General features: G+C 40.7%; 1 protein-coding gene across 8 annotated transcripts in view; it reads left to right on the plus strand.

Moving 5' to 3' along the window:
- The window catches only part of HS3ST5 (heparan sulfate-glucosamine 3-sulfotransferase 5), a 282552-nt gene extending 266071 nt beyond the window's left edge, over positions 1-16481 (plus strand). For all 8 annotated transcript variants that reach the window (XM_060114783.1, XM_060114782.1, XM_060114784.1 and 5 more), the window contains 2 exons: positions 11109-11247; positions 14770-16481. In XM_060114783.1, coding sequence (XP_059970766.1) covers positions 11141-11247; positions 14770-15700 — 1038 coding nt within the window. In that variant the 5' untranslated portion in view covers positions 11109-11140 and the 3' untranslated portion in view covers positions 15701-16481. The remainder of the gene's footprint in view (positions 1-11108; positions 11248-14769) is intronic.
- Positions 16482-25858: the final 9377 nt, after the last annotated feature.

The following is a 25858-nucleotide window of genomic DNA, read 5'->3' on the forward strand; positions in this document are numbered from 1 at the left end:
AAACCCACGGACATATGGTCACCTTATCTTTGATAAAGGAGGCAGGAATGTACAGTGGAGAAAGGACAGTCTCTTCAATAAGTGGTGCTGGGAAAACTGGACAGGGACATGTAAAAGTATGAGATTAGATCACTCCCTAACACCATACACAAAAATAAGCTCAAAATGGATTAAAGACCTAAATGTAAGGCCAGACACTATCAAACTCTTAGAGGAAAACATAGGCAGAACACTCTATGACATAAATCACAGCAAGATCCTTTTTGACCCACCTCCTAGAGAAATGGAAATAAAGACAAAAATAAACACATGGGACCTAATGAAACTTAAAAGCTTTTGCACAGCAAAGGAAACCATAAACAAGACCAAAAGACAACCTTCAGAATGGGAATAAATATTTGCAAATGAAGCAACTGACAAAGGATTAATCTCCAAAATTTATAAGCAGCTCATGCAGCTCAATAGCAAAAAAACAAACAACCCAATCCAAAAATGGGCAGAAGACCTAAACAGACATTTCTCCACAGAAGATATACAGACTGCCAACAAACACATGAAAGGATGCTCAACATCTTTACTCATTAGAGAAATGCAAATCAAAACTACAATGAGATATCATCTCACACCAGTCAGAATGGCCATCATCCAAAAATCTAGAAACAATAAATGCTGGAGAGGGTGTGGAGAAAAGGGAACAACACTCTTGCACTGCTGGTGGGAATGTGAATTGGTACAGCCACTATGGAGAACAGTATGGAGGTTCCTTAAAAAACTACAAATAGAACTACCATATGACCCAGCAATCCCACTACTGGGCATATACCCTGAGAAAACCATAATTCAAAAAGAGTCATGTACCAAAATGTTCATAGCAGCCCTATTTACAATAGCCCGGAGATGGAAACAACCTAAGTGTCCATCATCGGATGAATGGATAAAGAAGATGTGGCACATATATACAATGGAATATTACTCAGCCATAAAAAGAAACGAAATTGAGCTATTTGTAATGAGGTGGATGGACCTAGAGTTTGTCATACAGAGTGAAGTAAGTCAGAAAGAGAAAGACAAATACTGTATGCTGACACATATATGGAATTTAAGAAAAAAAAGGTCATGAAGAACCTAGGGGTAAGACTGGAATAAAGACACAGACCTACTAAAGAATGGACTTGAGGATATGGGGAGGGGGAAGGGTAAGCTGTGACAAAGCGAAAGAGCGGCATGGACATATATACACTACCAAACGTAAGGTAGATAGCTAGTGGGAAGCAGCCGCATAGCACAGGGAGATGAGCTCGGTGCTTTGTGACCGCCTGGAGGGGTGGGATAGGGAGGGTGAGAGGGAGACGCAAAAGGGAGGGGATATGGGAACATATGTATATGTATAACTGATTAAATTTGTTATAAAGAAAAAAAAAAGAATGCCCACTGCCCCACTTATATCACAGGACTTTGTGGGGATCAGGTGTGGGTCTTCTAACACGCTGAAATGTTGATAATCTGCTACTTATTCTTAAATGGTTTGGTAAAAATAATATATGTTTATATAGAGAAAGATAAAGCAAAGATGTCAAAATTTAACAATCGGTAAATCTAGATGAAGGATATGTAATCATTCAAATTTTTCAAAATACAAAGGTGGGGAGGGACATCCCTGGCGGTCCAGTGATTGAGACTTCTTCTTCCAATGCAGGGGGTGCGGGTACAATCCCTGGTCAGGGAGCTAAGATCCCACATGTCTCCCAGCCAAAAAAAACCACATAAAACAGAAGCAATATTGTAGCAAACTCAATAAAGACTTTTATTAAAAAGTGGTCCGCATCAAAAAAAAATCTCTAAAAAAGAAAAAGGGTGGGGAAATTAGGTTATATATTAATGAGGTTATTATACACATATAGCACTCTGTAAGCCTGCAAAGTACTAAACAAAGATAAAGTACTTTTACCTGCTTAAAGAGATGTGGTATCCAGATACCATAGCTATTAGGATAGTCAAAGTTCATTTCATCTAGCTGATTCAATTATTCAGCAATTATTTACTGAGTATGAGACCCTAAATGCTGGTGATACAGTAACGAACACGGCACAGTCCATAATCTCATGGAAGTTACATTCTAGTTAGAGGGACACACAGTACACAGGCAATTACAATTTGGTTTCAGTAGAATTAAATGATGCTGTGCTGACACATAGAAGGAACATGTAAGCCAACCTTATGTGAAAGACTTTCCCAAGGAGCCTAAAATCTAAAAGATAGGAATTAGTCCAAGGCCTGGAGAGAAGTCAGCATTAGTAGATGTGGCTAATGTTTATTGAGTATTACGATGTGTCAAACAGTGTTCTAATTACTTTACATGCTCATTTCCTACTCACAGAAGTTCTTTGGGGCAAGCTATTAGTATCCTACGGGGACACCATCTATTGATGCCCCAGACCCAATAGATGAGGCACAGAGTTATTGTTTTTAGGCTCTGGAAACTTTATGTATCAATAGAAAGGCCCTGATGCAAAACTGACCATGACCTATTCAAAAGAACTGCAAGTTGTTCTGTCTACTGAAGTTTGTACATGAACGTGCTGGGGGAGGGGTGGTGGTAATGAGGAATTGCGGTGGAAAGAAGTAAAAGGCCTTTTAAAACCCTGTGGATAATAGGGTCCCATTAAAGAGTATTAAACCTGAAGGCAACAGGATCAGATTTCTGTTTGGAAAGACCACTCTGTCATCAGTGTGGAGAATAAACTGAGGCAAAAACAAAACTAACAGTGGGGAGGCCAGTTAGGAGCCCATAAAATCTGAGGGAAAGAGAGTGTGGCCTGAACCAAGGCACTCACAAATGACAGTGCAGAGAACTAGGTAGAGTCTAATAGTACTTTGGAGATAGAATTTTACTGGCCGGGTGGAGCCAAGGATGACTGGATTCCAAGGTTTCTGGGTTGGGCAACCCCCGTCAGCAGATGGGAAGCTATTCATTGAGATACTGAGGAGGAGAGCTGGGGGGAGGTAAAATGAGACAGGGTGATAATGAAAAGGCAATAAATGGATTTAACCAAGATCTTACTGAGATCAGGACATAAGAATCTGAATCAAGTGGCAGTCAAAACCAATGTTACTTTGATCCTCTACCAAAAAAATCTTTCAAAAGGAGAGTCAGTTCTTGAATTTTGGGGAAGACAAGTGGAGTACCCATGATTCTGGTTGGTTTTAATCATAAGCAGTATAGTGAATATGAAAAATACATTATAACCTATAAAGACATTACCTTTCATTATTATTTTCATTATCATTATTATTACTTATTAATATTTTCCCTTCCTTTTATTGGGTTCAAACCACCCAAATAGCCCTTTTTATTTACCCCTCCATAAAAATGTTTCCCTCTTTTACTCTTTCTTTTCACCTCCTCATCTTCTACTGCAAGGTTTAATGGAAGGAAATTTGAGGAGAGTTGAAGTGGCTTTGTCTGCTCGCATCAGTCAATAAGCAAGTATTTATTAAGAGTCTCCCAGTGGTGATCATTTCTAAATGTATAGAAATATCAAATCACTACGTTATGCATTAGGAACGACATAGTGTTGTAGGTCAATTGTACTTCAAAAAACAAATACACAACCTCATAGAAAAAGAGATCAGATTATGGTTACCAGAAGCAGGGGTTGGGTGTAGTGGGTGGGAATTGTATGAAGGTAGTCAAAAGGTACAAACTTCCACTTATAAGTAAGTACTAGGGGTGTAATGTACAACATGATAAATATCATTAATACTGTCCTACATTATATATAAAAGTTGTTAAGAGTTCTCATAACAAGGAAAAAGATTTTTTTCTTTTTCTTTGTATCTGTGTGAGATGAAGGATGTTCGCTAAAATTGCTGTGATAATCATTTCATGATGCATGTAAGTGAGATCATTATGCTGTACACCTTAAACTTATACCGTGCTCTATGTCAATTACATCTCAATAAAACTGAAAGAAAAATTTAATCAAAAAAAAAAAAAAAAAAAGCACCTCTCAGGTGAGCATCCAAAGCTCAGGGAGTGACATTGCAATCAAGGGGCCATGTTCTTTGGGGTCAGATAATTCTGAATTTAAATCCTCCTGCATTTACCAGCCACATGCCCTTGGGTAAATAATCTGTTCATCTCTCTGTTCTTCAGTTTCCATCAGAAAAAATAATAAAACGGATAATACCTCACAGGTCTGTTGTATTATGTGAGATAATAAATGTGAAAGAAAGTGACAGAGAGACTAGGGCTCAATAAATGTGGTTCCTGTCCACCCCACAAGGCTGTTGCCCAGGATAAATGAGCTAATATTCAACAGACTGTTGTGATTTCCTTGGAATAATTCTGCTATATAAGTTCAGTTGTTTTTAATGAACTTTGCTGATGTTGTTTCTGTTATCATTTTTACTGGTACCAGGGGCTTGCAGCAACCATGTCTACAAGCCTTTGAAGAGCACTTGAACATATCTTTATTATTATTATTTTTGAATTCCCTTATTTCTTTGTGTCAGCTTGGGAATCATTTCTTTCTTTACTTAGTGCTGCTTTGGAGAAACAGCCAGATGTCTGTACAATTTGTCGTTTCTGGCCACATACTCTGTTATTTAGATACTCGGCTTTGTTCAGCTAAGATACCGTGTCTATTAAAGCTTTCATAGTCTGGAGAAACTATAATTGTGCTGTTCTTGGCACACAAAATGAAAGAGACTGGGAGATTAAAAACTGGAGATAAAGGAGGGCTTAAATGTCACTGTAGGTCTTTAACTTTTTTTTAATAAAAAGAAATAATAAATTTTTTAAACCTTTAATTTTACATAAATTGCCTATTACCAGTATGACTGCTCTGATGAAAGATTATTAAACTATCCATTAAAGCTGGCATAGCTAAAGGGAAGGGACTTTGGGGTTGGAGAAGCAGCTAACCTTCTCCCCGGTTTAATAGCATTGTCTGTAAGGGTTAGATGGTATGGCTTCTCTGTGACTTGTACTCCTAGACCAAGACCTGCAACTCCCAGCTTTTAAGACTCCATTGTGGCAGATGCTTGAGCACTTTGTGATGTCATAGAAAACCAAAGAGGCATCTTGAATCTTAAATTTGCCAAGTACGTTTGGTTTTCCTTTTTTAAAAAATAAATTTATTTATTTATTTTGGGCTGCATTGGGTCTTCGTTGCTGCATGTGGGCTTTCTCTAGCTGCGGCAAGAGGGGGCTACTCTTTGTTGTGGTGCGTGGACTTCTCACTGCGGTGGCTTCTCTTGTTGCGGAACACAGGCTCTAGGCACACGGGCTTCAGTAGTTGTGGCATGTGGGTTCAGTAGCTGTGGCACGCGGGCTTAGTAGTTGTGGTGCACGGGCTTAGTTGCTCCGCGGCATGTGGGATTTTCCTGGACCAGGGCTCGAACCTGTGTCCCCTGCATTGGCAGGCGGATTCTTAACCACTGTGCCACCAGGGAAGTCCACCTTTGGTTTTCCTTGAGCAAGGTTTATTCTGCGGCTGCTCTAATACTATCTCTTAGCACATGGTCTGAGTGATTACAAAGCAGGATGAGATTTCACTTCCTGTGTCCTAGAGAGCCTCATTAGAAACTGCAACCTTGGCCCCCCTCACTTCTCAAAAATTCCAAGAGATTTCGACTTAAGATAAGTGTTAACTTTTTGTTTGTTTGTAATTGTGCCATCTTGCTTTGAACAGCAATTATAGTGTGTGTTAGCATTTTAATGTTTAACAGGAATTTCCATTGAAAGTTATTTATATAAAAGTGGACTTAGTGTTTTGCAATCCACTTACACTATTAATGAGAACTGCATTTATTTTATTCTTTTCTTGTTAAAGTATTACCCTCCCGAAGATAGTAATTCTGCTTCATTTTTGTGAAGTGCCCAAATGTAAAGTTCTATCCCACAGTATCTTACTCAAGGCTCCTGTCATAACACCCCTGTGAGACAGACATTATTATCTTCATTTTACAGGTGAGGATACCAAAACTCAGAAACTTTCAGTTACAAAACTAAACAAAAATGTGACTCAAGGGCTTTGACTCCCAATCCAATGGTCTTTGTACTTCACCCTGTACAACTTGTTCATATTAGTTGAGGTCTCACATAAATTAAAGAAAGCTTAGTTTTCCTCAGTGTCATAGTGGGCAAAAAGATGCTTTGGAGGGCATAATGGACCTTCCATTAGTGGACGAGGCAGTGTAAAGAGCTAGGCCAGCCCTGCAAACAAAAGGCTGGAGAAATCAGGACTCCCAAAGAGAGAAAACCCCAGTGGGTGTATTTAAGTCATCTCAGACGTAAAGAAGCTGGGCCGGCAGCAGCAACTTATCCCACAGAGGAAAACCTTCATGGTGATAACTGGGCTCCTCACAAAGGAAGAGTCTGTGGGTGGAGCATTGGAGACTTCGAGACTGAGCGACATCCAGTGGCAGTAGAAGAAGTAATGACCCCATATTCAGTCAGGTTTAATAATCTAATGTTTACCGGATGATATGTGCGTTGCAATAGAGAACTGGAGAACTTTGCCATGATATTCTCCTAAATCTTGGGCTACTTCCCCAGCAGCCTTCACATCCTTAGTCAGTTTTTTTTTTTTTAAAGAAGATGTTGGGGGTAGGAGTTTATTAATTAATTTATTTATTTTTGGCTGTGTTGGGTCTTCATTTCTGTGCGAGGGCTTTCTCTAGTTGCGGCGAGCGGGGGCCACTCTTCATCGCGGTGCGCGGGCCTCTCGCTGTCGCGGTCTCTCCTGTTGCGGAGCACAGGCTCCAGACGTGCAGGCTCAGTAGTTGTGGCTCACGGGCCCAGTCGCTCTGCGGCATGTGGGATCCTCTCAGACCAGGGCTCGAACCTGTGTCCCCTGCATTAGCAGGCAGATTCTCAACCACTGCACCACCAGGGAAGCCCCCTTAATCGCTTTTTTCGTCTCTTTCCTGCCTGCTCACTCAAGCAGAGTTCAGCTGTGAGATGGCTTCATAGCTTCACTCACCCCATGCAGGTAAATGTCTCCCAAGTTTTATCCCTAAACCCAGCTATGACCCTTTGGTCCCATAATTATCTACACAAGGGACCTGACCCATTACTACCTACCAACGGAAAGAGTGTTGGAATTTCCTCCCCCCCCCCAAATTCCACCTCCACCAGGACCACCCTCCCCAGGAAGATATCAGTGGAATCTGGGAGTATTAAAGGAGGAAACATAGGAAAGACATTCCAGGCCAGTGAGGAAACTGACAAGAGCATAGAGCTGAGATCGCAGGGGTATGGGGAGCCATGAAGAGGCCGACCTGACAGGCATGGGGCTGGTGTTGGTGAGTAATAAGAGGGAGGAAGCCAACTGCCCAAGCTGGGACCTCAGAAGGAAGGGCCTGGGCTGGCAAGGGGAAGAGACTGGACTTGATCTAGTGAACAACTGAAAACAGATGACTGACAAAATAAGTTGTGTTAGGAAGATTTATCAGACTGTCTGGACCATAGGAAATGAACACAGAGACACACCCAAGTGTTAAGAAACAAGGGAGGCACTAAGTGCCTGGACAGGACAAGGAGAGAAGAAATTAAGGAGAGTTTACTGACCGTGGGGACCAAAGAGAAAAGAGATAATAGAAAACGATTTGGAGTTTTGTGCGTCATTCCCTCCACTGTAAAAATACAGACACAAGATTAATACAGACCTGTTGAGTTGGAATCTCTGAGTGGGGGGGGCAGGTGTGTGTTTTCTAAGGACTCTGCAAATTCAACATGGGGAACCACCAGCCTGTGGAGCAAAGCAGACAGATTCCAGGCAGACTGCCTTTCAGTTAGTCTTCTCGGATTTCTCAGTCAGTCAGCGGGCTTAGCCCATTGCTAGGAGGTGTGATGGAACACGCAGAAGACAGCAGCTAACGCTAATGCAACACTTCTGAACACTGGATTCCTAACTGTGGTTCTAACTACAAGAACAAGAATTCAGGAGAGGAGGGAGTGGACCATGGACTAGGGCATCAGCTGGAGAGCCCTTCCTAGAGGAACTGGGACATGGCCCAGACCTTGAAGAATGGCTGAGCTGTAGCTGCAGACAGACAGGTGGATCAGGGAGCTGGTGAAAGCAGACTAAGCATCATGCGGTATAGTTTTGAATGGGGAGCGTGGGTGCTACATTTAGGTAGCAGAGGAGGCCAGGTGACCCCCAGCCTCCCTCCAAGTTGCTCCTCTGTATGAGGCCGGTGACCCTCATTGAGGCCACGGGCAAGCACATTTTTACCTTTGCTTTTCCCATCTCTCCCATTTGTAGCTGGCCCTCTTCAACCACATCCTAGCTTTTACTCTCTCATACTGTTTGCGAGCACACATTAAATTCATTTACACTAAGATATAATGACACATAATCCCTTATGTAAGCCTGGCATATTAATAAGCCTTTGTGTAGTGATGTCACTTGTAGAACTCTTACTTCATTCTCATTATAGCCCTATGGAGTGGGGAAGTTAGAGATTGTCCCCATTTTATAGAGAAGGAAAAAAGGTTCAGAGAATCTAAACAGCAACTGCAAGATCACTAAGGGGAGAATTTCAATAGGGGACTTGAACACAGGTTTCTTTCTGCCACCCTGTTCCACATCTTGCTGCAGTATTTGCATTTCAGCAGGGATCAGAGCCCTGTGCTGAAGGTAGGTGGCTCTGAGGACTTCAGACATCAACCCAGAGACAGGAGAAGATTGATTCTTTCAGTGAAGCCCTGAGTCATGCTACATAAGTTACTACCTTTGCCTCCACATTACCTGCAAGTTGTGTGATCGCAGGCAAGTTAGAGAAAATTGTCTGAGCTTCACTTTACCTGTTTTTGAAATGGAAATAACTGTATCTTCCTAGTAGGATTTTTCTGACAATTTCCTGAAATATCACCTGGATAATGTCCTTGTCACAGTCGGTCTCATCAAACCTTCTTTTCTCTCCCTCTTTTCTTCCCCATTTTATCTACACACAAGGCAGGCCATGCTAAGCTAGAACCCCACCCTCACCCAGTCCCTACAAAGACCTTTCTTATTGCCTCTTCTTTGCTTTTGCTCTTAGCCCTCTCTTCTCCGCTAAATCCCTGTGTCCAACCACACCAGCCTTCCTTCACTTCTCAAACTAGCCAAGCTTTTTCCCTGCGCAGCACTTTTGCACACACTGGTTAGTCTGGCTGAAACCCACCTTGCCCTCCTCCAGCCCTCCTTGGTCCTTGTGCTCCAGGCATAAGCCCAAATGTCACTTCTTCAGGAAGGACGGAAGTAGCTTCCTCCTGTATTCTTTCTCACTGCATCCTGTACTTTTCCTCTGTTATTACAATTTGTAGGTACATGTGAATCCTACATTTACCGGTTTAGTTTCTGTCTTCTCCATGAGACTATAGCCTCCCATGTTGGCCACTATCTCTGGGGCACCCGGTACAGAATCTAAAACCTAAGTCACGTTCCATAAATATTTGTGGGCTGTGTGTTGGGTGAATGCTGCTCTTCTCTCTCCCTTTTGGGAGGACCTCCTACAGCCTCCTCAGCAAATCGTATACTACATACCACCAAACAGCATTCCCATCGAGCCCCCATACCTGACCATCTCCTTCATTTTCTTTTCCCAACAGTTATTCATGCATTATCATGAATGAGGTGGTGTTCTCTGATTGTTTCATGATTCTCTAATCACATCATCAGTTTTCCAAGGGCTAAAACTCTTTAAGGAGCTTTTCTGGGATCCCCTATAAACCTAGTAGAATAACTGGAAATGCTATCAGTGCTCAGTATTTCCTGATGAATGAATGAATCAACCCATCAATCCTAGTATAATCCTTTTTTTTATGGCATTGTTTTATTTGATGATCTAACATTTGGGAAACATGCTGAACCTTTTGGGAGGTCTGAGGTCTTCTGCCAGCGTCCAGTGGGTGTTCTATAGGAGCAGTTCCATGTGTAGATATATTTCTGATGTATCTGTGGGGAGGAAGGTGATCTCCACGTCTCACCCTTCCGCCATCTTCCTCAACTCCCGTATAATCCTTTTTTGTACAGAGAAAATCTTCACTTAGCAAATAGGGAGAGACTATTGCATCAAAACAATCTCTAACCACGACCCATTGCTGTTGTCCCTCTTCTGGGGTTACCATTTTGACTTCGAATGTGAAGCAAACAATCTTATCTTGAAAGGGGGATTGGATTTATATTTAATAAGAGAGACTGAATTGGAAGCTTGCATTTTTTCCCAAAATTTAATAACAGCACTAGTAAAGCCTTACACTCCTCAGCTGGCCTTATTTCAGGTATAAGAGTACAAAGCTTCCGGGTAAACTTCTGTCTTGATGTTAGAGTGAGGCCCATAACACCAACCCTGTTTAAATTCACTGAGAGCCAGGAGGGGGTCACATAGCAGGGCATCTAGTCTGAGCATGTTTTCAGAATCAGTCAGTCCAATCCAGGCCTGGGCAGAGGAGATGAAGGGAAACATCAGGTTACTGAGAGCCACTGTCCCCAAACATTTGAGATCCTCATAGCTACCACTGATGACCTCAGTAAGTAAAGACATAGCTTTTGATCTTACCCCCTTCCTCCGTTCACAACTAGAACAAAACGAAACAAAAAACATATCAGTAAAGTATGTCATTGTTATGCCCCAAATACTAACTTACTGAAGGGGGATTTCAGTTGTACCTTCATCCCATTATACTGAAGTAGAACCTTTAGTTTACTGGTTGCCCTGCTGCTAAACCTCAGGTTGCTCAGTTGCTCATTTTATCAGTATTCTTTGAATGATTAACAACAAAAACACATATATATTTACATATATATATGCATTTATGTATGCATTTAAAATTATATATGCATTTTAGTGTACTTTGACAGTTGCCCAGCAAGTTCTGTCTAGTTAGTGTCTTCCCTCTGGTTTAGTATTTGATCTTATAACACAGAGCAGGGAAAGGTAGGTAAGTTTTGCTAAATAGCTGTTGTCCATGAATGCTGTCAAGGCTGGTTTGTCATCTGTTCTTTGTGTGACATCACTTTATCCCCTGTATTCCCACCCCTGCTTGGCTTTGTAACAATCAACAGAGCCAGTAAGAGATGACTGCTGATGAGTCCCCTTCTATCCCCATCTCTCAGGCTGCAGAAGTCCTGAAGGTTGATGGAGGGCCATGCTATTCAAACAGCAGGCATGGCTGAGACAGAAGCTCCTGGTGCTGGGAAGCCTTGCCGTTGGGAGTCTCCTGTATCTAGTCGCCAGAGTTGGGAGCTTGGATAGGTAAGTGATTAAACACATACTTATGCCTGTGTGACTTTAAATGTCTCTTGATTTAACTTCCTTAGGACATAATTTTAAATCTACCCATTTGTTTTCCTCCTTCAAGATTCCCAAGAAGCATGTTTTTCTGCAGTATTGATTTTGATTTATTGTGCCTTTAAAAGAAAGAGATCCAAGTTGCTCAAACCAAGGTGTTCATCAAGATCCATTTGTATTCTGTGTGTGTTATTTGCTTTCAGAGAAGGGATAAAGCCATGTACAGTAAAAATGTCATTTACTATAGCTCTGTGTGCATCTGGTTGTTGACCTCTAGCCGTAGCAAAATAATGATGATGTATTTATGTATCTACATTTTGAAATTTATAAGTGGGCAATTAATGTGCTACCAAGAGAGTTAAACTTATGTATGAGCCTGTAAAGGAGCTCATTGGGTTTGGAATCCATTGCCCTGGAAAGATGGCTGCAGGCTTGGGGAGTTTTAACTATGTTAATTAGCTCTGCTTTCCAGGAGCTGAACATACCAGACAAGGAGTCTGTCACTCAGAGTAATGGCCCAGAAAGCAATGGAAAATTCACAGAGAGGAAATTTACAGAGCTAGGGTTTGGCTCTAAATAAGCCAACAGTTGAGAGGTACTAGACCTGCAGAAGTCCAGCAGTGTCAGCTGGCTTCAGATTGAATGCCACTGGACTGTCCCACATCCGGTATGATTGGAAAGGGTAGAGAAGTTAATTTCTGAAATTTGAAGCTTCCTTTTTTGCCCTTTAAAATTAATTCTTGCTCTTGAAAGACTGATGTATGTTCCCCATGAATTCAATTCCCATTTTCTATAAAAGTGTAGCCACACATTAAAATAAAAATATCTTCCTTACAGTTTTTCTTTTCTAATCTATAGATCTTATCACAGAAATAGTTAACAAATAATATAACAGTGGTCTTTGCTTTCCTTCAGCCAGTATTAATTTTGACTGATAAAATGAACCCCTTTGATGCTTTTCAATTCAAAATTCCTAAGTAAACTTCCTACTCACTATGGGAAACGGTATAACCCAGAGCTTATCACTGACTCCGATTAGTTCCCTAAAGTAGGACTTGTTATCAGTGAAGAGCCTTGAGGTGGTACCATTGTCCTATGTCCATAATGGAACTTTTATATCAAGTTCTTCCCAATACCTTTAGTTTGCTTCTAATCATTTGCTTTATTGAGTAATTGATCTAACAATCATTAACATATTAGTTATTTAGTTGATAACTCTCTTCATTTTTAACCTGGTCTCTAGTCTCTAATGGGGTAGCTTTTATAAGGAATTGGATTGCTTGGGGGGCTTTCTCAAAACCTCTCACTTGAGAGTTCGAGCAGATCGTCTGAAATTGACACATGTTGACACAGACCTGTCCTTTAGAAACTGAAGACCCTGCTCTCTGGGTGGGAGGCTGAGCTCAATTACTTCTACTGTCCCTTCCAATCCTAAAATTTCATGTTTTTTAGTCTGGGGTCCATGCCTACTCTTCAGGGAGTGGAAATAATATGATATTTTTTCCTATCTTGAGTTAGGGAGTCCAAAAAGCAATTGTTCTGCAGGGAATGAGCTCCCATGGTAGAAGGTAAATAAAGGAAAGAAGGAAAATGATCTTTTCTAGAAGTAGAGAAATTCCTTTCGAGCTCAGACAGGGCAGACACTGTTTCAGCCTCTCTTAGCCTGGGTTCTGTGAGAGAATCAAGTCCTACAGGAAAGGATTTGATTGACTGTTTCCTCAGTTCTCCCAAAGACAGCATCATTCAAGATGCCTGGGAGAGAAGTCCATCCATTCCATTCAATGGATGCCTTAAGGGATTAGGGTTTAATTCTCAACCAGAGCCCAGCAAGAGCTAAAAGATGAATTTGTGACATCCCAATCAACGTCACAATTGAAAACATACTTTGACTATGTACGTGTTGCTCCTCACATATCTTCCATTTAGAGCTGTAACATATTAATCCTATTAACAAATTTATGAAAATAAAATTCATGTTTCTCTAAAATATTAACTGTGATTAACCCTGTTTTTTATAGTATGCCATATTTTTATGTTTTCCACAATGAGCATAAGTTGTTTTTAGAATCATAAAAAACCCACAAAAAAGGTAAAATATGTTCATATATTTCCTTAAGCGTTATGATAGATAGCTGTTTAAACATTGCATAGGCCAAGCCCCTTCCCCTCAGTTCTGCAAAATGCCTTGGCATGACCTTGAGGTTTTTCCCTTCTCCCTTTAATTGTAAACATTACAGAAGGTAAGAAAGGTACAGTGGGGTCTCTTGCAAAAAGCAAGAGACAGCCTCATTGCCACAGAGAGGGGAACATAGACTCCAAATTATTAGGGCAACTAGAAGCTTCATTTGGAGGAATTGGTTTAACAGCCATTTTGACTAATATTATACCCTTTAACAAGAAAGCAAAAATACCTTCTCAGATAAACTTAGGAAAGTTATAATGAATTCAGTTCAATTGCAGACTATACCCAAAAGGAAATTCAGTTTACCAACCATATAAATTGGCCACAGCAAATCAAATAGTCACTCCAGCCTAAGATCACTGTGATTGTTACCACAACTTTCTCTCTGAAAAAAAGCAGTGGTGCTTTTTCACTGCTTAGGGCCATGTTGAAGTGGAAATCCTCCTTTCTGGCTCCATCCATTGCTTTGCTTCCTTCATGAGCTTGAGTCCCGGATTTAAATGGGCTTGACAGTGAGGACCTGAGGTTTCTGACACTGCCAAGGTCTTATTGATTTCTGGTCCCAGGAGTGGTAGGTGACATACAGCACTTGCTGTTGGCATTGGGTTTGATCCTATATTCAGCAAAGTAAAAACATAAGCCTGACCTTTTTAGATAGAAAGAGAAAGAGAAGCAGAAGAAATATGTACTCTTCTAGCTGTCCCCAAGGCCAAAAGCAGAAATTCTCATATAATGGAAAGCTCAGCAAGTGCCAGGATTGGAATTTTGCAGGTTGATGACGCAAATAGCCGAGGGCAGAGACTGGGACCTCTTTTCAGATTATATCTCAAAGATTTTTCAGAGTCATATGAGTGCAGCTGAGCTGCAAGAAAATAATACCACATGAAACCCACAAGACGTGGCCTCCTAGCTGCCCTTTAGCCTCCCAACTGAAGATTCTAATCTTCCGTCTTTCGTATTTTCTAAATGATGTTAACGGGTGGGCTGCTAAAAGGCTATTAGTGTGGTTGGTGTCACTTGTCTGTCTTGTACTGTGAACGTCAGTACACGCTATAGTCAATTAAGAGCTTGGTGAATAAAAATTTTAAGAAGCACTAATAAAAATATTCCATCAATTATGTGTGCTTCATTTAATACAGAGTTGCTTAAAATAAAATTTCCCAAACATATGTTCATTGTGGATTGCAGTAGGCGGAGAACAGTGGTTTTATTTATGCATTTAAAGTCTTACTCTCACTGGGGAACCAGAGAAATGAGAAATTAGTTGCAGTGAGCTCCTTAGAGCATCTCTCTGTTGCTTACAGGCTACAACCCATTTGCCCCATCGAAGGCCGATTTGGAGCCCGTGGTCAGGCTGAATTCCCCCTGCGCGCCCTGCAGTTTAAGCGTGGCTTGCTGCACGAGTTTCGGAAGGGCAACTCTTCCAAAGAGCAGGTACGCCTTCATGACCTGGTCCAGCAGCTCCCAAAGGCCATTATCATCGGGGTGAGGAAAGGAGGCACCAGGGCCCTGCTTGAGATGCTGAACCTCCATCCGGCAGTGGTCAAAGCCTCTCAAGAAATCCACTTTTTTGACAATGATGAGAATTATGCCAAGGGCATTGAGTGGTATAGGAAAAAGATGCCTTTTTCCTACCCTCAGCAAATCACAATTGAAAAGAGCCCAGCATATTTTATCACGGAGGAAGTTCCAGAAAGGATTTACAAAATGAACTCGTCTATCAAGTTGTTGATCATTGTCAGGGAGCCAACCACAAGAGCTATTTCTGATTACACTCAGGTGCTAGAGGGGAAGGAGAGGAAGAATAAAACCTATTACAAGTTTGAGAAGCTGGCTATAGACCCTAATACCTGCGAAGTGAACACAAAATACAAGGCAGTAAGAACCAGCATCTACACCAAACATCTGGAACGGTGGTTGAAGTACTTTCCAATTGAGCAATTTCACATCGTCGATGGAGATCGCCTCATTACGGAACCCCTGCCAGAACTTCAACTCGTGGAGAAGTTCCTAAATCTTCCCCCGAGGATAAGTCAATACAATTTGTATTTCAATGCTACCAGAGGGTTTTACTGCTTGCGATTTAACATTATCTTTAATAAGTGCCTGGCGGGCAGCAAGGGGCGCATTCATCCAGAGGTGGACCCCTCTGTCATTACCAAATTGCGCAAATTCTTTCACCCTTTCAATCAAAAATTTTACCAGATCACTGGGAGGACATTGAACTGGCCCTAAAATAATGTCATACAACACTATGTGTTGTGCCTGGGGACACACAATGTCTCATCTGGATTAAAATATGCACTTTTCCTATAGACACAACTGTCCAAGTCATTTTTCCATGTATACTTGTACATACGCAGTGTGTGACCAAATATAAGATCAGCTCTTTTTCTACTGAAAATTTACAAAAACAAAAACAAAAAACAAACCAATTTGCTGTCTACATAGTTGCATCTTTTATGCTATTTACAAAAAGAAGAGGTGGTGGTGCTGGGGGAAAGTGACTTCAGCTATTCTCAAAGAGTTTGTCTTCCTTTGAGTCAGAATTTGTCGCCTGCCATTTTCATAGATTTAAGCCAAAAGATTAACATGTGAAAATGTACCAATGGCTGTGAAGTTTCAGGAAGCAGAGGATTCGGTTATGCATTCTTTTCTAAGGGAAAGCTGACTCTTTAATTCAGATGCTGAATTGATGCCATGAAAACAGAAAATACTATTTTCTTATTATTTAAAAAAATCTTATCTCATAAAATTGACATCGTTCCAAAGTTCCTGTGGTGATTTTGCACTATCGTTTTCTCATATGGACCATGGTGTCACTTGTAGCATGTCAATCACACATCGGAAAGTCAAGTCCTTTTACTTCCATGTTCTATGTCAACAAAGAGAAATGTCATGTACATAGTGTATATAGTTGTAAATACTGGTTTCACACTAAGTAATTCTATTTTGTAAACTGAATATGGCTATTTAATTTATTGTGAAAATTAAATTTATTGTGGTATTTAAAAAATGGAATGGATTAAAATTACTCTATGTGCAATTTTTTTTTACTCATTTTGTTTTATGTGCCCCTTGCTGGCTCCCAAAGTCAAAGCTGTTTATGTGCACATGAGAGCACTTGGAAAGATGCACTTCTCCACTGGATTTCTGTACCCTTGTGACATGAAGCAAGGTTGGATATATTTTTTAAAATATCTCAACCATCTGGAAATCTAGTATAACAGCCACCTCAAAGAGCACTTGTGCTTCTCTGCTACAACCTTGTAACAATTAACTTACTTGCAGTTGCTCCTGGTGCTAGGAGACAGACAAGAAATACTTTCATATAATCAAGGCATAGAAGAATCACAGTTTTATATGAACCTCTAATCAAAGTCAGATCAATAGAGAAATTAAATAAAATAAGATTAGAAAACTTGTGTAGCCTCTGTACTGAAAGCTGCTGATGCTTCCGCAAACTCTCAGAACTCCCTCTTTGAGATGAAACTACATCAGCCTGCTCAGGAATGATCAAATTACGTAGTGTTGCTATTACTAACATAAACATATGGCTCAGATTTCCATCCAAAGAAATTAATGCTAAATTGGGTGCTCGCTAACATCAGACAGCCTGTACTGTTCTGCATTTACAGATGCTTAAATATAATTCGGAAAACCTTGGAAAGAGGTATCAACAGAAAAAAAAAAAATAAGATGGATTTTTCACAATCATGGTTGCTTATCCAGTGGAAGATGTTTAAGGGAGTTTTTTTCACATTGAGAGTGCCTAGCAAGTAACAGTGGATTCCCTTTTGATTGTACTAAGTGTTGATTTTCTCCACGAGTTGTTCATCCTGTCCAGTGATTTGATGGTGAACTTTTCTAAATAAATAGCCCTTTGCCTTTCATTGTCGGTATATGTTGCTTCTCAAGCTACAGCCTTGGTAATCATCTCTACCGTTTCAATTAGTATTGGTGCTGTTTTCTCAGCATGGAACAGGCATGACACCAGCACATGCTGAGAGGCCAGCTTCTCACTGACTGCACAGTGAGTCTGGAGTGAGAGTCTTGGGTCTAAATGTCAATCACTCTCCTTTAAGCAGTGAAGGAAATCAAACATAAGGAACTTAGCATCAGACTTCTCTATGCCTCAACTCAACTCTCAGTTAACCGTCAGAGTAAACTGTTTGAATATTACACTCAAGGACATAATCAACACATTATCATTAATTTTATTATAAATCTTCCTAGAGCACTCTACAGCTAATACAGTTTTATACCAGTAACTGTCAAAGTATGCTCCACTGGAACACTGACGTTTCAAAAACTCAGCCTAGGTATTCCACCAGTGAAACTGAAAAATAGCAATCTTTTCCTAGACTCATAGAGAAATTTTTAAAAGTAATGAATAGAAATTTTTCAATGATAATCTTTTATAGTCCAAATTTTTCTTCAACTTTGCTGCTGCTACCAAGAGTATATATCAGAGTTGATTCTAAGATTCTATTTGACTTGTGCTGTCTTTTATAATTTGTTACTTTTAGCTCAGAAAGCAAGTATTTCTTCATCACATGCAGAAAAAAAAAGTGTTGCAGTTTCCCGTTGTTAAATAAGTTTGAGAGTTGTTTTAAACCTTGGGGCCTCCTCACAGATACCTAAAACAAGAGGCCTGGCCTAGGAGGATGTTTTTAGAGGCAGGTTTCATTTCACTGAAAAAAAACCAAACATAAAACAAAACACAAAAACAGTCACAGCCACTGCTGATTGAGCTAGGTAGAAATAAAAATCCTACGACCTTAATAGCACACTCCACTGGAGGTTTCAAACCTCCTTGTTTACAAAATGTTTCCTGTTGTCATCAAACAGGCAACTGACCTGTAGAGAAATCTACAGCTCATCACAATAGATCCACTAGGATTCTCTTCTGTAAGTTATTCCTTTTACATCATGAAAACTTTGCATTTCTTCCAGAGGCTTGGTGGCACCATACGGTTTTGTGAAACAGTTCAAGCTGCAAAGAGTAAAAAACTGTTTAAGCAATGGTGAGGTTTCTGCTGGATTGTAAAGCTGAAACTACACCATTTTGGAAGCCAGGAATTCCAATTATAATTGTACAAACAGGAACAGGAGTCCCAAGGGAGTGAGAGAGATTAGGGAACAGAGAGAAAAGGAGACATGCAAACCCATAGACAGACATCAAATTCCAAGTCCATCTCGTAGTCACCTGAAATCACCTCACGAAAACCTTCAACTGATGAAGGTATTAATTTTTCCCACTAATTACACTGTAGTATAGGAAAAAATCTAAGACATCAGGGTCTTTAGCTGATGTGTGATAAAGCAAAGGCATGTAAATCCATTGTAATCACATCTGATCTTAGATTTGGTACCTTTTATGTTGATGGACCAGCAATTGCCAGAACAGTTTCCACTAAAGCTGATGGAGCCTTGTGAGATCACTGCTTGGGGTGCTGCCCCTGGAACAAGAGCCCTGCTGGAGGACAAGCTTTAGGACCAGTGAAAAACTCCTGGGATGCTGCTAAGGGAAGGTAAGAACCAAGGACAAGTGCAGCCCCAAATCCAGCCCTGCCAATGAGCTTGTGCTTTGTCCAGTTATCAGTCTGCTAAATTGGATTGCCTTCATAAGCTTAATTTGAGAAATTTCCATGGATGGAAAATTTCAAATGATCATAAATAGTGTCTGCCTGCTGAAGTCTTTTGTACTCTTTTCACACACTCAGCAGCCATTTTCCACTTATGAGAACAGACACAGTCTAAGCAGAAAAGAAAACTTTGCTGAAAACATTCCCTCTAAAAATGACTAAATACAGCAAAATCTTAGCAATTCAGGCTAACAAGGTGAAAATATTTTAAAGCAAATTCATTGCAATTATTCCCAAGTAGGCAAAGTACCAAACTATACTAACAGTGCATTGATAAATAAATATCTAATTGCACCAGCTTTACAAAATAAAAGCCTCTTAATTGGCATATTTTTTTCCTAAATGGGTGTTACTTCAAGTATTTCAAAACAGTCTGTCCTCTTAAGTAGGTTACTCAGGCCCCCTAGTATCTGTTTATGAATTTTTATAGCAAACCTTTCTTTTACAACTAGTGCAAGGATGAAATTTAGGCCGAAATATGATCATTTGGTAAGGTCCTAATAAATTATACCTTATGATACATCTCATAAGAACAATTTCTTTATGTTTTATGCTTTCAAAGATTTATTTACAATTACATTTTATCGTAGCTTTAAGGAATAAGAGTTGCTATTTCATAATGATTAGAAGTGGATTGGTGCATTGAAAAGGCAGAACTGAACTGAGAGCAATATGCATTTCCCACAGAAAGTACCTGATTGGTATTCCAAGAACAAGTGTCTGTTATTTAAAGTCAGCTCAGTCGAAAAGCAATAGCCTTTCAATCATATTAAGGAGGCAGCAACATGCTTGGTACCTCATCAGGCTAGTTCCATCACGTCTGAATTTGTGAACCATATCAGTCTACCAGGTCTTGGGGAGCTGTTGGTGAAAGCGTTTATTGTTTCTAAACATACATGTCATCCCCCTTTAAAAACAGTCCACCAAGTGGCGCAGTGGTTGAGAGTCTGCCTGCCGATGCAGGGGACGCAGGTTTGTGCCCCGGTCCGGGAAGATCCCACATGCCGCGGAGCGGCTGGGCCCGTGAGCCATGGCCGCTGAGCCTGCACGTCCGGAGCCTGTGCTCCGCAACGGGAGAGGCCGCAGCAGTGAGAGGCCCGCGTACCGCCAAAAAAAAAAAAAAAAAAAAAAAAACAGTCCACCAAGAAGGTGAGTTGCTCCCAGAAGATGGGTAACATCATTTCAAAGAGCTGGCTCACCTCCAACCTTTCTAAATGCACACAGCTTTGCTTTACATTACCTTTTCTTTAACGACACCAGAGAGCAATCTTTAAGACCATCTGCAAAACTGCCTGTTTCTTTGGTAAGGCCACGCGGATGGCATCCTCCATCTCTGGCTCATTTTTTCCAGGAATGAGGCAAAGGTGTCCTTTCAAAGACAGTTCTCTGGGTATGCTGACCATGGAAGAGTCATACTCTCTCCTTGCCACCAAGCTTCTGGCTATATATAGGTCCACCCATCCTGAGACTTATATGGGGAGATACAGGAAAAAGAAGGAAACTGAACACAACATTCTCCTGCAAGTAAGGTACCGTAGTGTTTTCAAAAGTGTTTAGGAAATATATTTGTTTCATTGAAAACAAAGAAAATACAAGCTAAATGTAAGTGAAATGGGTAAGTCAATTCATCTCTTTGGGCTTGAGCTTTCTATTAAATAAAATAGGAGCATCAGATTAGAGGATGTTTAACTTCTTTCAAGATAACATCATACCATCAGATGAAAATGATTATTGGAGCATGCTTTTGACAGTGAATGTCACAGAGTTGAGAGCATGAAGGTGGAGAGGAAAGAGGGGTTAGACTCAATGTACTTAGCTGTTCCTGTGTGTCGAATCTCTCCCAAACATTTCATATCTATGGTTTGTCTTTAAGGGATATTCTTTTTCACTTTTCCCTTGTAACTGAATTTTCTTTCTATTCAACCTTATTCTTGACTTTGGCTTCCATTTTGCCTGTCACTTCCTGCATTAATTAACTTTTGTTGCATAACAGACCACCCTCAAAACATCCTAATTAGCTCAGGATTCTGTTGCTTATCCGGGCAGTCCTTCTGGTCTGGTCCAGCTTGGCTCCACACTGCTGGCCTTCCTCATGCACCTGTGGTTTCTGGCAGGTCAGCTGGTGACTGGATGATCTAACGTGATCACTCTTAAATGTTGGTGGCTTGTGCTGCTGATTGATTGGTGCTACTTGCCAATACTGACTATTGGCTCAGTGACAAAGGTGCCTGGGTCACATGTGTCTCACCTCTTGGTAGACTCACTCGGGTGTCTTCATGGTAGTCAGAGGGGTGTAAGGAATAGCAAGAGATGGCAAATCCCAACGTGCAAGCATTCTTCAAGCACCTGTTTGCATCCTGTTTGTTATTTCTCACTGGCCAAAGTATGCCACATGGTCAAGCCCATAGTCAGCGTGAGAGGGGATGACACAAAAGTGTGTATAGGACAGAAAATTATTGTGGCCATTTCTGCAAATATGGACCACATCTCTCAACCGTGATTCTATCATAGTGAAAGTTATAACAATTATAGTAATAATTCACAAAACAACTTTATCTTCCTCCATTCCTGAAGAAACATAATGATAATAAGAAGGGTGGTAGGCAGAATAATGCCCTCCTTCCAAAGACATATACATCCTAACCTCAGGAACCTGTGAATATGTTACCTTACATGGCAAAAGGGACTTTGTAGATGTGATGAAGTGAAGGACTTTGAGATGGGGAGAGTTTCCTGGATTATCTGGGTTGGCCCAATGTAACCACAGGGTCCTTAAAGGTAGAAGAGAGAGAGAGAGAGAGAAAAGGGGACAGTCAGAGAGATGTTGATAATGGAAAAATGGGTTTAGACTTTGGGGACCTTCAGAGAGATGCAGCATTGCTGGCTTTGAAGATGGAGAGAGTGGCCACAAGCCAAGGAATATAGGCAACTTAAGAAGCTGGAAAAGGCAAGGAAATAGTTTTCCCTAGATCCTCCGGAAGGAAACATAGCCCTGCCAACACCTTAATTTTAGCCCAGGGAAACTTGTGTTGGACTTTTCAATGTACAGAAATGTGAAAGAATACGTTTTTGTTGTTTTAAGCCACTAAGTTTGTGGTAAGTTGTTCCAGTAGCCTTACAAAATGAGTGCAAGGAATCGGGGGACACAGAGCACTCCCCCAATGCTGGTGTGTTTAATCAGCTTATTCTCCTCCAGCGCTGCAGGGTGAGGGGGCAATCACTGTCAGTCACAAAGGGCATTTCCAAACAAAGCAAGCAGAAGTCCTGAAGCATAGGACCTGAAGGATAGCACCCCTGCAAGTTCCCAAAGGTGAATGCAGGCAGAGTGACCCTCCAGGAGATAATTCCCTGGTCATTGAAACACAGAGCAAGTCTCATTTCTTCTGGGACACCTCCACTGAAGCCCAACGGGTAAGAAACAGTTTAATGGTAAATTGCAGATAAGTTTACGGCAAGGTCTAGATTATGTGACATTTTAAAGTATCTTTAACATTTTGGTTTTCACGCTGAAAAACTAAAACATTTTCGGTCTTACAAGTCCGTAAAATCTAGCCTCGATCCAAAATATCTGAAGTCTCCAAAGATCAGAGCCAGGAGCCTTATTTTAGATTGGTCCCAAGATCTCTTCCAAATGGCCTTGGAAATTGTCCTGTGAGGAAAACAACCTGAGATTCTTTCTCCTGACCTTAATGAAATTCAGAGGCATTTATTGATCACCTAATATGTTCCTAGCTTCTGAAAGATTTACCAAACAATTACTAAAGGTCACTAGCAAAGCCAGAGTCAGAGGTGTGACTAGAATACAGCCCTCCAGAATTCCAGCCACTTGTCAAGAAAAGTCTCTAAATGGTTCAATTTATTATTTATGTCTACCTACTTCCTAAAAGGATTTGAGGTGGCAATTTTCTAATTAAAATCTGTTTCTAATCTCTTTCTAATCTTGTTTTATTGGCTGCATTTCAACCCTCTTGTACTTAATCAACCTTGAATGGTAACGTGTATTGAGTCTGTATAAAAATATGAATTAGCATTAAATTAAAATGTACACACATTTAGTACACATGTAATATTTATGGACATATTTGTATTTGTAAGCTTGTTGAAAGAAGATAATGATAATGGTTCATTATGGGACTAATCAAAACCATTCTTTTGTTAGTGATTATCTGTCAAATTTGCACAGCTGCCTTCTAAAAATTACATTCCAAAGGTGTCACAGTCCAGCCAAACACAGTGAATGCACATAAAGAAAAGAAAAATTCAATAAATTAGTATTTCAGAAGCACATTAACCGATCTGGAAACAAATATTTTGATAAAAGGATATAATTTGTCTAATTAAAGTGTCACTACATATAGTATAAGTTTCAGTGGTAAAAAATATATGTTTATTTGTCTTGCTAATTCAAGGATTTTGAAGGTGCTCACATGGGAAATATTATACCTGCCACCATTGTGTGCTGTGCATGTGGACACGTGTGTATGTGCGTGCATGCGTGTGTGTGGTTCTTGACAATTCTATAACAGTGTCTCATCCTCATGTGATTATCACATCACTCTTCAGCTTGATCATCACAAGTCTTCTACCTTGGAATTGTATCAGGTTTCTCTGAAAGCACAGTAATAATTAATTAATATTAATAATAAAAATAATTATATGATAACAGTATAATTAATAACGAAAGAGTGATTCATTCATTCAATCCACAAAGGTTAGTTGAACACCTATCACTAGATTCTGAGTTATTTTTCATTATTTATTTATTTATTTTTGGCTGCATTGGGTCTTCGTTGTGCGCGGGCTTTCTCTAGTTGCAGCGAGCGGGGGCTACTCTTCATTGCGGTGCACGGGCTTCTGATTGCGGTGGCTTCTCTAGTTGCAGAGCACGGGCTCTAGGCACGTGGGCTTCAGTAGTTGTGGCTCGCAGGCCGCAGAACACAGGCTCAGTAGTTGTGGCGCACGGGCTTAGTTGCTCCACGGCATGTGGGATCTTCCCAGACCAGAGATTGAGCCCGTGTCCCCTGCATTGGCAGGCAGATTCTTAGCCACTACACCACCAGGGAGGCCCCATTTTTCATTACTTTTAAATTTAAAGATCAATTTAAGAACAATGTGTTTACTTGGTATTATTATCTGCATCTATTGTGCTTGAGGCACTAATTTTAAATTGCGTGAAATTAGTAAGTACAAACCTCCAAGCCTAAAACTCTGAGAGCATGGCACTGATAACTCTCTCTGGGAAACAACACTGAAAATAAAAGTGTTTTGAGGTGAGGGGCCAGAATCATCATGACAGAATAGCCCCAGTGCTCTGCATGGGAAAGAGCCACGTCATGGGAAAGACTGCAAAGGGACCAGACACCCACTGAGCATTATCTGTGTTTATACCCACAGAATGACCAGCTGACTTCAGTTACACAAACCCTTAATTTGGATAGAGTTTGTTGAAATTGGTCAAATTGGTGACTGTGTGATTGTCCTCAAAAAGAGTTACTTCAATCTTTCCAATTTCTCATTCAAATAGTATCTTTGAAATATTTGGAGAAAACTTAACTCTTTATGTGAAATTACTTCTTTCTCCATCTCTTTGGCTGACTCATGCCCAACATGGGCCCCGGCCCCTGCAACGTGCTCTCAGAGCATTCAGGAACCCTCAACAGCTCCTTAGCTCTGCTGACACACATCCAGCCAGCACCACAGGGCACCGTCAGGAGTGGCTGTCTGTCAGTACTGCAGCCAACCCTGCTGGGCACTGTGGCTTCCCAGCTGGCATTGCCACCATCTCCACATCCCCAAAGACCTATGGCAATGTATGTATGGGTATGTGTGGTGTGTGTGTGTGTGTGGAAGGGGCGGGGCCGGGGGGAGATCCTGTCTCTTCTTTTGTTATACTCCCTTTTAAAAAGTACAAAAGCCATCCTATGTAGATACCAAAAAAGGTGCCCTTTCCACTCTGTGTTCAGAATCCACCCTCTCCATAAGACCAGGCTAGAGTGGAAGACAAATCTGAGTAACAGACACCATGGTAAACTCAGAATCTCATGATAGGTGTTCAATAAACCTTTGTGGATTGAACAGATGAATGACTTTTTCCTTATGATGATGGAGACTTTACTGCTGGATTAAGCTTGTCTGCCTGTCTCTTTCTTCCCTTAGAATGGGACCTCTGCCCAGGAGATTCTAAGGCCCTTTATGCAAATAGATCTCTGGTGGCCAACCCCACCATACAGCCAGACACGTTCCCCAGCAATGGACATAACGCAGGCTTTTACTGGGCTCCTGAACGCCCATTATACTTTTAATGCACTGTAAGATACAGATGCTAAGAACCAAGGACTAGCTTCAGACTCTACACTTCAAAGACCTTTTCGTGCCAGGAACCAGCATGACAGTTTAAATCACTTCTGTCCTTTATGTCCCATAATATACGACAGTGAGGCAGCAGATGTCAACTGCTATTTATATGAGTCCTGGCCCCTCAATAACATGGAGCCCTAAATTGTCTCTATTAAACTGTTAAATTTTACACTTAATTTAGCATAAAGCAAAATTGTGAATTTCAAAAATAATGACTGAAACAATAAACTAGTTGCCACTTTCATCACAGTGAACCATGCTCTGAATATCATTGTTTAGGGTTTTACAGTATTAAAGGTGAACAGCTTAGTTCACTAATAGTATAGAAGTACGTACAGCTCATTGTTGTCGTTTTTAATTACACTTCTACCTCTTTTTCATGTTAACA

This window comes from Mesoplodon densirostris, chromosome 12 (assembly GCF_025265405.1).
Source record: "Mesoplodon densirostris isolate mMesDen1 chromosome 12, mMesDen1 primary haplotype, whole genome shotgun sequence".
Taxonomy (NCBI): Eukaryota; Metazoa; Chordata; class Mammalia; order Artiodactyla; family Ziphiidae; genus Mesoplodon; species Mesoplodon densirostris.